A 13,955-nucleotide genomic window follows, 5' to 3' on the forward strand; every position below is an offset into this window, starting at 1 on the left:
GGTGCGCGTCCACAAACACTACCCTCTGGACCTGGCTCTCTTGAACCTACGCTCGCCATCCCACACTGCGCCTCCCGTTTGCAGCCTGTCCGTCCCCCAAACTCAGCGCTGTGTCCAAGTCCGTGTACGTTGATGGGGGTAGATTCCAGGCGCTCGTCTGAACAGCTGGACAGCGCTCCACAGTTTGCACTCTTGCACGCGAGAACCAAATCTGCATGTGCCCTCTGCGCCCCGCACACCCGGCCGCCCGGTGCTGGCAGCCCTGTGGGTCGCTGCCAGTTGGATGGGGGTGAGACGCCCCCTCGTGAAGCAGCACGTCCGTGACCACGGGCACAGTGTCACTCTCCACTTCTGCTTCTGCAACAAGCCTGCTCTCTCTCTGTCTCTAGGTTGTTCAACTTCGTCTAATTTGTACAAATTCTTTACCTGCTATGGCCACAAAACAGTCGTGTGACGGTCCTTTGTCAATTTGTGTTCGTTCCAAATACTTTTCCATGGATATAGCTCGTCCCTTAATTTTCACACAGTTCCTCCGTCAGCACGCCGAATTCTCGCGTGGTTAAATGTAATAAAATCTTTTCTATCGCTTGTGCTTTTCTTCTTGTAATCTCAGGAATCCATCCCAACACCAATGTCCTAAAGGTATTTTCCCGTGTTTTCCTCTCAAAATTACTATGTTTTGCTTTTCGGGCAGAGATCTGTCACCCAAGGCAGGGACGCCCATCTCATGTGGACTGAAGCCAGATGGCCACTCGTCCACAGTGCTATGCGCCCCGGAACGTCGCTGGCCGGGCTCCTTCGGGCCACGTGACTCTCCGGGGCCCAAACCACAGCAGTTTAGCCAAAGTAAAGTTAAACCAAACTTGGTCTTTGTCAAGCCAAGTACCCACACTCTCATTCTTCAAAATCACCTTGCCCAAAACCGGCACTAGATTTGTTGTAGATTACAACAAAACAGTGAACACGTGGGTTCTCATCTGCTGAACGGACAAGAAGCCACGGGGCCCTCGTGGTGCAAACCAACCCATGAACAAGTGGCAAGAAGGCACCCCACTCCCTTGTGGGGACAGGCCAGCTGACAAACAGAGGAGGAGGACAGGGCGAGCCAACTCCCCGTGGACGGGACCACCAGCGGGTCAAAGTCTGCTGGGAAACGGGTCGTTTGTTTGGTCTCAGAGCCAGTTCCCCAAATGACTGACAAGAAAGCGAAAACCAGCGACCTCAGACTGGAGAAGCCCAGCGACACCGCCTGAGCCAAGGGCGCCCTGACCTCACGTCCCCAGTCAAATGCACCGGGACGGCGCATCACTTTGGCGGCACTCTTGCCAGAATCTAATCAGAGGAAACACGGGACAGACCCAAACGGGGACATCCGACAAACCAAATGGCCTGTACTCTTCACAAGGCCGAAGCCAAGAAAGACAAGAATGACGGAACCGCCTGACAGCCACCTAGAGGGAGTAAAGCCGGGCCACAACCCGCAGTGGGAGCAACGGCCACAAAGGACACTACTGGGACAAGTGACAAACCGCTCGGACCGCGAGACAGTGCCGCGTCGCCGTTAGCTTCCCCGGTGTTCGCGGCGATCAGAGAGTGCCTTTGTCCCCCAGGTTGTTCTCACACGGCTCAGAGGCAGAAACAGAGCTCGTGTGACAAAATGTAACAACAGGGGCATGTGGATAAACGTACAGCCAAGAATGCCTTGTGCGTTCTTCTGTAAACATAAACACGTGCAAATAAAACGTTACAGGGGTTAATTTCATCCCTTAGGCCTTTACTCTTCCACACGAATGTTTACCTTACTTTGTCCATTTCTGTAAAAAAAAAAAAAAAAATTATGTATTGGGCTGGCAATAAATGAACAAAGGAAATCACAATTTTTATACTGATTATCGGCATCTGAGAAAACAGCTTAGATCTTCTTCCAAGGACGACAAACGGGTCCTCCTTTGTCCAGGACTCACGGCGAGCTGCTGCGGGGAGCAGGGCAGGGGCAGGGAGGGCCCGACGTCAGAAAGCAAAGGCGCCGAGCCTGACCCCCACGTGGGAGCGCGTCCACGGCAGCAGGGGCCGGGGCCTTGGTGGGTGGCATCGAGGCAGCAGCAGGCCGACAGCGTCCGTCACACGTGGGCAGTGGCTCCTAACATGCAGTTTCCTGCACATGTCGTATGCGTCCAGGGTAAGTCCTCCCACCTTCCTGTCCGGTCTTCCTGGACTGAGCCTCTCGCTTTTCCGCCTCTTCTCTCCCACCGTCCCTTCTGATTTTTAGATGTCCTTTCCAGGAGATTTCTTTAAAGTTGTCATCTAACACTTCAGTAAACTCTTAATTTATTTTCAGAGACAGAGACAGACAGAGATCGAGCAGGGGAGTGACAGAGAGGGAGCGAGAGAATCCCAAGCAGGATCCACACTGACAGTGCAGAAGAGCCTGACACAGGGCCTGAACCCCAAACCACGGGACCGTGACCTGAGCCGAAGTTAGACGCTCAACCGACGGAGCCACCCAGGCGCCCCACGCACCTCCGTGAACTCTTAAATTTCAGCAGCCACGTTTTCTCTCCACGGGCCCGCTTCTGCCCAGTTACGGCGCACCTCCGTCCAGGACACCGTGTTCCAGACGCTCTCCTCCAGCGCCCAGTCCGTGGCCGCCGTCCTCTCTCGCCTGCGGGGCCCCTGCGGACTTGGCCTCGTGTTCACACCGGTGCCTTCCTCAAGTGTCGGGGGATCCGTGGCCACCCAGAGTCGAGCGCGGGGCACCGGGACGTGGGCCTCACGGTAGGGGGGCGGGCGGCGGCAGGGGTCTCAGTGATAGCCGCCCAAGGGCAGCGGCTGTGGGTCTTTGCCCGAGGCCAGATTCTGCAGAGAAGCGTCCTTCCCGGTTTTTTAGCACTGTATATCCACTTACTTAGTCAACGACACAAAGTCGGTAAGACGACACGAAACGAGATATAAAACACGCTCCCTTGAAAAATCACTAACACGAAGAAACGCCGGTAAAAAGCAAAGGTCTTCAAGCACCTTCGTTCCACTTGAGACGGCGAGAGCAAGCAGGAGCCACGGGAGACGAGCTGACACCCCTCACACGTCAGAGTGTCACACAGCAGTCCGGTGGCCACACACGTCAGGAAACGCTCACCGCGCAGGTGCGCTCACGTCTGTCACCGGACGAAGTCGCTCCGATACCGCGATCGTCCCCGTGCCCCTCGTCCTGTGGCTTGTTCCGTGTGTGCCCCTTCGCCCTCCGGCTCTTTTGTCCGCGCCCGCCCACCCCACAATGACCAGCTGGTTCTCTGCATTTACGGCGACTTCGGCTTTGCTCTTTACACGCTCCACACACGTGAAATCGCACACCATTTACCTTCATTATTTCCTTGTTCTTACTTCACTCAGCCCAACAGCCTCCAGGTCCGCCCACGTGGTCGCAGATGGCAGGGTTCCGCTCTTTCTGTGGCCGCCCGATATTCCACTGCGTTTATGAACCAAGTCCTCTCTACCCGTCAGTGACTCCTTCCCCGGCTGGAATGTCCGCAGCCTCCTGGGGCAGGCGGACGGAGATCAGGCTCGCCTCCAAGCGTGAAGGATTTTACACAGAGCACCGACGCGGCGATCACCTCGTACCTGCCGGGCCGTGTGCGACACGTCTGGGCCTCGAGCCGTCTGGCTCAGCTGCCCCGGGAGCGCGGGCCCATCTCTGAGGCGTGTGGGGAGGAGATCGCCGCGGTGTCCCACGCCCCGGGCGCGTCCGTTCCCCGGCCTCTGCGGGATTCTGCAGGAGCGAGCCGGCCCGCTGCCCTGGCACGAGCCCCCTGCCCTCCTCGCCGCTCCCTCACGAGGTGCCGGCTGCTCCGAGACCAGACGTGCCCCGTCTCCTCCCAGACGGAACCTGCGCTTCAGCCCCTTCCTGGTGTCGTGATCTCCGACTGGCGGGAGAGAGAAGACCACCCCCCACTCTCCTTCCTTCAGCGTTCTTTGGCTTTACCTCTTTTCTACCGCACGAGATGACCGAGTTCGCGCTCATTTTCCAGAACGTGCCCTGAGGCCACCAGCTCTGGCGTGCGTGTGTGCGTGCGTGTGGTGCTCGCCCATTATGCAGTCAGTTGTCTCCTCAACACCGGCGTGTCCCAGGCGCCAGGTCTGCTGGCTGGGACGCGTCCCTGAACAAAACGGATGAAAACCCTGCCCCTCGTGCAGCCCGCGCTAGACGACTGCGCCGAGCCTGCGACTTTGAGCCACAAGCACGTGACAGCATCCTCTTTGGTTTCCGAGCACTGAAGAGTTGAGAGGTTTGGAGAAAGACTTCGCGCTCTGCCGCGCCGCGGGAAACCTGTCGTGGTCTGCGAGCCGCTGAGGCTTCTTCTGGGGCCACGGTCAAGTCCACTTTTTACACACGCTTCCGGGCTCGGCTATTCTCAAAGAGCGGACGGCGTCGCGGTCGGCACGCTGGCCCATGCCCGTGACTCTCGTGTTCCACGTCCCGTGGCCTTCCTCCACTCGTACCTGCTTCGTCAGCCAGGCCCCGTGACCGAGCTCGGGAGTGAGTCCGCTCGCTGCTCCTGAACGTCCGTCGTGTTTCTGACCCGCCAGCGTGCCAGGGCCAGACGCGACGAGGCCTGACACACCACCACGTCCTTGCGGGCTACTCCTCCTCCTTCGTAAGGGCCCCCTCCTGCCAGGAGTCTGCTTTGTCTCAAGACCCCAACGGATCGGCAGGAACCGCCCGACCTGGCGAACCGCAGGCAGACCTGGGCAATACCGAGGACGCAGAGGACAACAGAACCAGGTGCTGAGGGCCCCGGAAAGTTCCATCACACGTTCAACAAGCTCGTTCCCCTGTCTGTCTTAGTGTTCCCACCGCCTCCCTCCTGTCCGCCGTCACCGCGAGCATCCGGTGTCTCCTTCCAACATCCTTTCCGCCCACCCCCGGGTGCCAGGCCCGTCTGTCGCCTCTGCTGGTTCTGCGCAGGCTGTCGGCCCACGTGGTCCTCCTTTCCCACTGGGCTCACGCGCAGCGGCCGGGGCACCCCCCATACAGCAGACCTCCCTCCTGCCGTGACCCAGGGCTCCCACTAGTGCGAGACTCAGTTCCACGAGAACCCTCCCCTCGCCACACGGGCAGCGTCTAGTTCAGCCCCTCCCCGTCCGTGATGCAGTCTGGCAGCTCTGTCTCCTCAAGAAAGATCCCCGGCCCAGGGCCCGGGGCCCCTGGCATCCGACACATCTCCGGCATCTTTCCCAGGCCGGCAGATGGGCCTTTCCTAGCCCCGCCCAGGGTCCTGGTCACTGCCCCCAACCACACGCAGCCCCAAGGCTAGAGGGGCACCGGAGACCAGACAGGACTCGGGACTGGCACTCCAGAGCAGAGACCCTCTGGAACCTGAGCCTCTCCCACTCCTTCAAGTTCTGCTGTTGTTTTATTTATAAAAGACGCTCTATCCAGCACTCTTGTATTGGAGCAGGACCGACCCCTGCTCCGTCCTCTGGTGCCAGGATCTAAGACAAGTATTTCACGGGCGGGGGAGTCGTCTGGCCGTGCTCTTGGCCCGTACCTCCCTCCTTCAGAAAGAAGGACGCTCAGCACAAGGTAAACCAGAATTCCCGTTCCCGAGGCCCCGCACGCGGCCACTGTCGGGCGGGGAGCGCCTAAGACACACGCTGGCACCGGCACCACTCGTGCACGAGCCACTCGGAGACGGACTCTGCACCTTCCCAGCCCCCAAGCGGCTTCTAGGTGCTTTACATCAGCTGTAGCGGGATGGACAAAGTCCTCCCCGTTCTGAAACTTAAGAGAAGTCACGTACACTCAACACTCTACAATTTCTGCACGAGATACAGCTGCAGGTTAAGCGTGAGCACACGACCCGCTAACGTCCCAGCTGGCGTCTCAGCGAGCCACTTCTCAGGCTTCTGCGCGTGTGCATCAGGCTGCACGTGACGCTGCCCGGGCCTCGCGCCCACCCCGGGGGGCGCTCCGCACTCACCATCCAGCTTCATTTGCTCCGGGCAGTAGTAGTGGACCACGGCCAGGAGGGCGGCCCCGTCACTGCCGTCTCTCATCAGGTCTTCCAGCAGCGGGAAGTAGGGCGGCTGCCTCGCGGACAGGTGCTCTCGGCGATAGCGCACCTGCGGGCGATAGAAGGGGAATGGTCCACGCGTGACGTGCCTCCACGACCCCGGCCGCTACGGGCAGGCCGTTAAATCTAGAACTGCCCCGATGCCCGCGGGATGATGTTTCGAACAATGGCGATCATATGGAAAAGCTCACACGCCTGGATGACGTACTCGGCCTTGGACACACACGTCAAGATCCAGGGAACTGAGCGCCACGGCCACACTTGGGGGACAGCAGTTAGCTGCTAACGGTGCCGAGGCTGTCCCACGCTACAGGGCGCGTGAGACCGGACACGGAATGTGTGGCTACGCTACCAAAAGCCGCATCCTCTGAGCAAGCGAGAAACAAGTTAAGCAGTGACCACCCTAATGCTGCGAAGACCCACCTGACTGTTCCTTTCCTCCGCATCATCGGCACGAACCTCAGCCAGTAAGAAACGTGCACAACGACGTTAACGTCTGGTCTGAGAAACTCCCCAGACCGGCTTGACAAAATTTCATAGAAAACGTCCACCAGACCCTTTAATAACTGCAACGAAGCGTCAGGAAACCGAACGCACGCGAGGTGCCACGTAAAACAGGTGCTTTTCCAAGGTTTCCACACTTGCGCCTCGGGAGGGCAGGGTATGCACGCCACCCCGAGCCTCTCCGCGCGGCCCCCACGGCACCGCGTCAGGTTCCGAGCGTGCAGACACGCAAGCCGTCCGGGGAAGGGGGGCCTGTCCCAGACGTCCTGCCGCGCACTCCGTCCCTCCTGCGTTAACGCTTCCGGTCTGCACGCGCCTTCTCCAGCGGGAGAAAATACACGACAGAAGCGGGAGACAGGAAACCGGCAGTCTGTGCTAACGACTGTGGGTCGCTGAGAGCTGCACAGATGGGTTCAGCCCGAAGAAAAACCATCTCTCGGCAGTCGAGAATTTAAAGTCGTCTGAATAAATACACAGGGTAATCGATGCTGGGATCGGGTATAAAACATGCCTAACGCATTCTTTCAAAACGGGAATGCGGTTTATTCTGAGTCACTCAAGTCTGTGTTGACGGAGACCTTAACTTGTTTCTCGAGGCCCGCGGCGGGCCCGGGGTGCGGCATGCAGGGCGTGGGGCATGCTCCAGGCCAGGCTTCCACACAGACCACACGGCACACATGGGACGGAGCACACGGCATGCGGTGAAGCAAATGGTTTCTCCACTGAGCACAGATGGCATGTGTGTAACTAAAATCAGGGGACACGGCTGAACTCCGGGGCCCAGGGAGCCCGTGTAGGACCTTCGAGTCAGGTTCCTAAGACCTCCAGGCTGCAGAGCAGCGGGCCGAACCATCCAAGCCTGCCGGCCTGGCCACACCCGCCCGTGCTCGTCCTCACTGGCCCGCGCGCTGTGTGCTGGAGGCACAGCCATGGCCACCAGCGTCTCCGAGGAGACCTGGACGCTCACTGCCCTTGGTCACGGTTTTCAGCTTCTACAAACCCCTCCGCTGAGACTTTGCTTCCTACAGGACAGCTCCACTTCTGACGCTCTCTTCGCTAAATAACACAAGTTCATACTTAGCGCTGTGGCCTTCAGGATTCGGGAAGTTAAGAGACACGTGAAGATTCACAGAAATGCTTTCCTCTTCTTTGTTACTGATCCATCTCAAAGAGAAGCAAAATTATCCACAAAGTCGGCCACAAAGCAGAACATGTCACTGCTCACATGGGTCGGATTTACCAGCTTAGAGCCGTGGTATTTCCTTTATGATAGAACTCTAAGGATAACCTGGTCTGAGTAATTAAACTAAAGGAACAGACAATTGAAGGGGTGTGCAAAAAGGTGTGTTCTAAGACTTCACTGCAAAACGCACCCCTTGGAGTAGCCGGTGTTCTTCCACAGGAATGGCGTTAGCACGCTGGTTCTGCTCCCAGAATGCACCACCAGGTGGGGAGCACAGCTAACGTGGTAGGTCCAAGTCACTAGCTCGTAACTTTCCTTTTACGGGAAGTTAACTTGGATCCCAGAAAGCCTGCATCCACGCTGACCTAACTCAGACCCTTTCCCCACCCCGGGCAGGCGGGCGGGCAGCAGGGGTGGTCCCCACACCCAGGGAGCTGTCCCTAGAGACAGAAGCCCCTCCCTCCCTTCCACAAGGCCCTTCGTCCTCGGACGACCCACATGACACTTCCTGAGAGAGATCGCATCAGATACCACCATCAGGGAAGGTAACGTCAGGACAAAAAACGTAGACAGTAACTTGGGAAATGAGACTAGTCTCATTCCCTCCTTCCCTCCGGTGTCTGCGAGAAGAAAGAATGTACGTTCGTTCTCCCGTAAAGAGTAACTAAGTGTCCGTAAGAAGAAACACAACCCTCAGTCTCTAAAATTACCTAAAAACCTGGCAAAACCAAACTGCGCACGTCTACGGAAAGCCTGCTGAGCCCAGAATCACGTTCTCACTAGTACTGCGGGAAAGTGACAACAATACCAAGGAGGACATTGGACAAAAGAGGCAGGTTCAGGTGTGAGCAGCTGTTTAATGGAAGCGGGTGATTGCGACAGGATGGCCGTCTGGATGCAGCGGGTGCGCGGAGGTCACTTACGGGCACTAACTTCCAGTACCACTTGGAGGGGGACTGCGCGGGAAGCAGGGAAGGAAGGCAGGAGACGGTGTCAGCGGGCGGGCCGCGTCCGGACCGCGTCACGCACACTTTCACACAATATTCACAGGAGAGCCGGGTGTCCTCTGACAAGTGAGACCCGCCCAGGGCGCATGACCTGGATGCCCTGTATCGTCACACGACCGAGGCGGAGGGGACACAGGCACCTCCGCGGGACGCTCGGCGTGGACCGGCCACCACAAAGGACAGCTGCCAACTGTAACTCGGGGAGTGCCAGGCGTGTCCCCTGTGCCCACGTGACGGACAAGGAGGCTCACAGACATGCGGCCCGGGGTGTGCTGCCCACGCCCCCCCCCCAGCCCCCCGCACCGCCGGCAGTGAGAGGACCAGGTAAGGGGTCGCAAGAGACCGCAGACGTGGCCGGGTCATATCTCATGCGCATTTAGGGGATGGGGATTCGGTCACACACCCGCTTGGCAAAAAACCACGATCACAGGGGAAGAAAAGGGCGGAAATGACCAGAACGCATAGCGCACCACCTGTGTCATTTCCACACCCATCTGCCTGAATTCCATGCAGGCTCGCAGAGGCGCACCAGCGGCTACGCTGGACCTCACGGGGGACAGATGCGGTTTTCAAGGGCACCCTGGACAGGAGGCAATTTTCTCCCCATTTGGTGAATCTAGAAGCCAACTCCCAGGTTGTCCCGTACGCCCCGCCTCCTCGAGCTTCAATGGGCTCGACCTCTCCTCCCTCGCCCTCCCCAGTTAAATACAAGGCCACCCCCGTGCAGGGAGGAAAGAGGAGCACACGGTCACGCCCACCACCAGGGCCACTGGGCAGAGACCTGGAAAATAGAGGAAGCGCGTGGCGGACTCGGACAAACTTCGTGACAACCGCGAGCATCACCAGACGCGTTCCGGGAGGGTTAAGGGCACCCTTTACCTTTTGATGAGCCGGACTTTCCAATAACTGCTGTTTTAGCTTGACTTCTTTCTCTGTTATCTCTCTCATTTTAAGATTTACCTGAAGCAGAAAAAAATGCATTAAAAGGGTAACAACTTTCTCTGTGGGTTGCATCGGTAGCTTCAGCTCCCACCCAGAGAGCCCGCCTCGCTCGTTTGCAGTCGGACTCTCAGACGCAGGTTGAGAATAACTGGTTTCGGCCAATTACACAAATGCAGAAACACAGATTCTACACGGTCTGTGCTGGGCGAGACCCCAGAGCTGGCCTGCAGTTCCAGGACACACTCTGTGCCTCCACACGCAGGCCACGCTCGTGGCCGCCCACAACGGGGCCAATGAGCCACGCCACCGAATGCCCGGGGTGCTCAAACAGCGCGAGCCGCCACCATCAGCAAATGCCGCCGGTAAGACAGTGTGAGGCAGACGCTCCCGCCCAGGGCCTAGGGGGTGGCTCGCGTGTTCCCTGACCGTTCATAAGTAACACCAGATAAACTTCAATCGTAAAATGTAACCGTGCGCTCCCTAGCTAACACGACTTCTTAGAACTTACTCTCTCCTGGAATGATTAACCCAACGATAAAATCAAAACTACAATTACAAAATAACACCACGAGGAAAGACACTCATCAATGCTTCAAGGACATGGTCAAAGCTATGAGATGAAAAGACACAGAACCGAATGTTTTACTAAACAAGAATACACATAAACGAACTCATGCAAATCGAATCAAGGAGGTAGAAAATCTGTTTTGAAAATATGGTAAAAGGAAAATCAATACAGATAAATTTTAAAACAAATGAATCAGAATAGACAATGGGGATGCCTGGGGGGCTCTGTCGGTGGAGCGTCCTCCTTCGGCTCGGGCCATGGTCTCGCGGTTCGTGGGTCCGAGCCCCGCGTCGGGCTCTGCGCTGACAGCTCGGAGCCTGGAGCCCGCTTCGGATTCTGGGTCTCCCTCGCTCTCTGCCCCTCCCCCGCTCACACTCTTTTTCTCAAAAATAAACATTAAAAAATTCTTCTTTGAAGGAGACAGATGGATAATATAGCAAGTATTATAAAACATTATTTGTAAAATCTGGGTGGTAGGCACATGCACGTTCTCTCTGTATCTCTTCATGTTCCACAATTTTTCACAATAAAACCTTTTCACACGATGTGTTTCTGTCATATGCGAGAGAGTTTTCTAATACGGAAAAGGATTTTCTGATTAGATTGATGGCGATACCAACGAATGTAATCTTTGATACCGTTCATGAAACGTGACAACGTCGCAAAGACCTTCACAACCCTCCCTGAAACTATTTTCCAAATGACCAATGTGCGACGTTACCGAGACACGGTGACTAAAAGAGCCAGGAAGGACACAAGAGCCACGAGTGGACTTTAATATAACCGAGGACAAAGGTCATGGAGTTAGTATCCAGAAGATGCAGAAGAATTCTCCTAACGATAAAAAGACAGAGGATCCGAAAAGGTGTCTCTCCGGAGGAGACCTGCAGGTGGCCACGCGCACGAACTCGCAGGGGCTCCCCCCGAAGGAGATTCGAACCTCAACCACAAGACAACACCTCACACCCTCCAGAACGGCTAGAATCAGACAATCGGAAAGCGAGCGTCCGTGAGGACGTGGGCACTGGAGACCGGAGACACCGCCGAAGAGGTAAGAAATGGCGAGGCTGCTCTTCGGAAAGGTCAAGTTTCCACACGCTTCGGCGATCCCATCCCCAAACACCCAAGAAACAGGACAGCACAGCACACAAACCTCGTCCACAACGACCACAGCAGCATCCACGAGGGCCGAGGAAGGGCACAAGCGTCCCCCGGCCGAGGAGCGGCACGTCCGCCACACGAGGGAGCGGAGCACCGTCGCGGGCTATGACACGCTCCGGCACGGGTGACAGCTGAAAATGCGATGCTGAGTGCGGGCGGCCAGACGCAAAAGGCTACCAAGCGTAGGACCGCGCTGACCCGAAATGCCACGGTCAGCAAGGGTGCAGACAGGAGGCAGACCCAGGGCGGCCAGGGGCCGGGGCGGGAATGGGCAGTGAGTGCCGACAGGAACTCTCCGGATGTGATCAGAACGTTTGGAACTGGCGATGACAGCTGTACGACTCTGTGAATATATTAAACACCACTGAACTGGAGACTTCAAAATACTGCATTTTATAACCTCAATCTTATCCCAAAATTTTTTAAGGAGCTAATTGATAAGAGTTTCAAGTTCCATACTGCAATTAACCTCTGAGAAACTACTACCTGTCAAGTTTTGGTGTCGAATCAAAAGCAAACGAGCACGCGGACTTGCAGGGAAGAGGGCAGAGCGGGACGACCCTAAGTCCCCCGCTCGTCAGTGCCGACGACCCAGAAAATGGCCCGCAGACCGGCAGGACAGACCCCACGGCTAAGCGTGCAGAAGCGGCCGCTTGGACATCAGAAGGGAGGACGGCATTCTGCCACACCGTAATCTCAACAGAACGTAACGGCGCTCACTCTCCCACCCACACGTACTTAGGAAGCCAGACCATCTTCGCGTGCTCCCACGCAAACGCTCTGGGAAGGCAGGCAAGAGAGTCCGGCTTCCCTTGCAGTAAGCCAGATATTAAAGAATCGTACAAATTTGTAAAATACCATTTCCTCTTTCAGAAAATATAATTATTTTTGGTAAAAAAAAAAAAAAAGGGAACACGTTATTTATATTAACATGAAATGAGTTGTTATTTTTAAGCAAATTAATAAAAATTTTAAATTTTGTGGGTTTTTTTAATGTTTATTTTTGAGAGAGAGAGAGTGAGTGGCGGAGGGGCAGAGAGAGAAGGAGACACAGAATCCGAAGCGGGCTCCAGGCTCCGAGCCGTCGGCACAGAGCCCGACACGGGGCTCGAACCCACGAAGCCAAACTCAATGCTTAACCAACTGAGCCACCCAGGCGCCCCAATGTTTATTTATTTTTGAGTGACAGACAGACAGAGCATGAGTGGGGAGGGGCAGAGGGAGGGAGACACAGAACCCGAAACAGGCTCCGGGCTCCCAGCTGTCCGCACAGAGCCCGACGCGGGGCTCGAGCCCACGAACCGCGAGATCATGACCTGAGCCGAAGTCGGACGCTTAGCCGACTGAGCCACCCAGGCGCCCCTAAATTTTCTTGTTTTTAATGTCTAATAAGATCAATACTGACAGATTAACTTTTTTAATTCTTTATAATCCAGTTTTCTTAAGAGTGTAAGAGGGGACCTGAGACCAAAAGTTTGAGAGCTCCTTATGTACACAGAGGAACGAAGGGGAACAGAAATGGAAACTACGTGGATAAACATTCCCTAGTTCCAATCCCCTGAAGACACGCCTAACCGGACAAGCGCCGAAAACACAAGTCCCGTGATTTCGCTGAGGCTGCAGCAAAGCAGGCGGCAGTGGCACAGCGGCCAGGAGGCAGAGGTCATCGCCGATGAGCCGAGGGACACGGCATCACCCTGCCTGAGGGCAGACGGTGGGGACTAAAGCCTGGACCAGCCCCAAGAACTCCCGGAGAGAAGGGAGTGCCAAAAGATGCCCAGCCTAAAATACGCCAGAAGAGAAGAGGGAAGAAGGCAAAATGAGATGGGCCGAAAGCCGACACCACGTCAGCCCGAGAGACCTCAACCATCACGTTAAACGGAAGTGGTCTGAACAACAACAAGGCACTCTCGGACTGAATAAAAGAGCAGGGCCAACTCCGCAGGGTCCGTAGGAAACTCGCTTTAGGGAGCGCCTGGGGGGCTCAGCTGGCTGAGCAGCTGACTCTCGACTTCGCTCAGGCCGTGTTCTCGTAGTTCGTGAGTTCGAGCCCCGAGCCGGGCTCTGCGCGGACAGTGCAACCGCGCGGGGCCCGCTTCTGATTCTTTCTCCCCCTCTCTCCGCCCCTCCCCTACTCGTGCTCGCTCTCTCTCTCTCAAAATAAATAAACTTAAAACCAATGCTTTTTTCAATAAACGAACTCGTTTTAAGTGGAAAGAAAACAAGAGGGGCACCTGGGGGGCTCAGCAGAAAGAGGATCTGACTCTTGATCTCATAGTTCCAGACATCAAGCCCCGAGACAGGCTCTGTCTGCACTGACAGCTCAGAGCCTGCTTGGAATTCTCTCTGCCGCTTCCCCACTCACACTCACTCTCTCTCTCAAAACAAATACATAAACTTGAAAGAAAGAGAAAGGAAGAAAGAAGAAGGAAGGAAGGAAGGAAGGAAGGAAGGAAGGAAGGAAGGAAGGAAGGAAGGAAGGAAGGAAGGAAGGAAGGGAGAGACAACATGAGAGGGGC

General features: G+C 56.2%; 1 protein-coding gene across 6 annotated transcripts in view; it reads right to left on the minus strand.

Moving 5' to 3' along the window:
- The window catches only part of CAMSAP1 (calmodulin regulated spectrin associated protein 1), a 58,430-nt gene that overhangs the window by 16,873 nt on the left and 27,602 nt on the right, over nucleotides 1–13,955 (minus strand). For 5 of the 6 annotated variants that reach the window (XM_045043414.1, XM_045043416.1, XM_045043415.1 and 2 more), the window contains 3 exons: nucleotides 9,645–9,725; nucleotides 8,682–8,714; nucleotides 5,979–6,120 (listed from right to left, as the gene is read on the minus strand). In XM_045043414.1, coding sequence (XP_044899349.1) covers nucleotides 5,979–6,120; nucleotides 8,682–8,714; nucleotides 9,645–9,725 — 256 coding nt within the window. The remainder of the gene's footprint in view (nucleotides 1–5,978; nucleotides 6,121–8,681; nucleotides 8,715–9,644; nucleotides 9,726–13,955) is intronic. The other variant, XM_023243054.2, reaches the window with a different exon arrangement.

Source organism: Felis catus, chromosome D4 (assembly GCF_018350175.1).
Source record: "Felis catus isolate Fca126 chromosome D4, F.catus_Fca126_mat1.0, whole genome shotgun sequence".
Classification (NCBI taxonomy): domain Eukaryota; kingdom Metazoa; phylum Chordata; class Mammalia; order Carnivora; family Felidae; genus Felis; species Felis catus.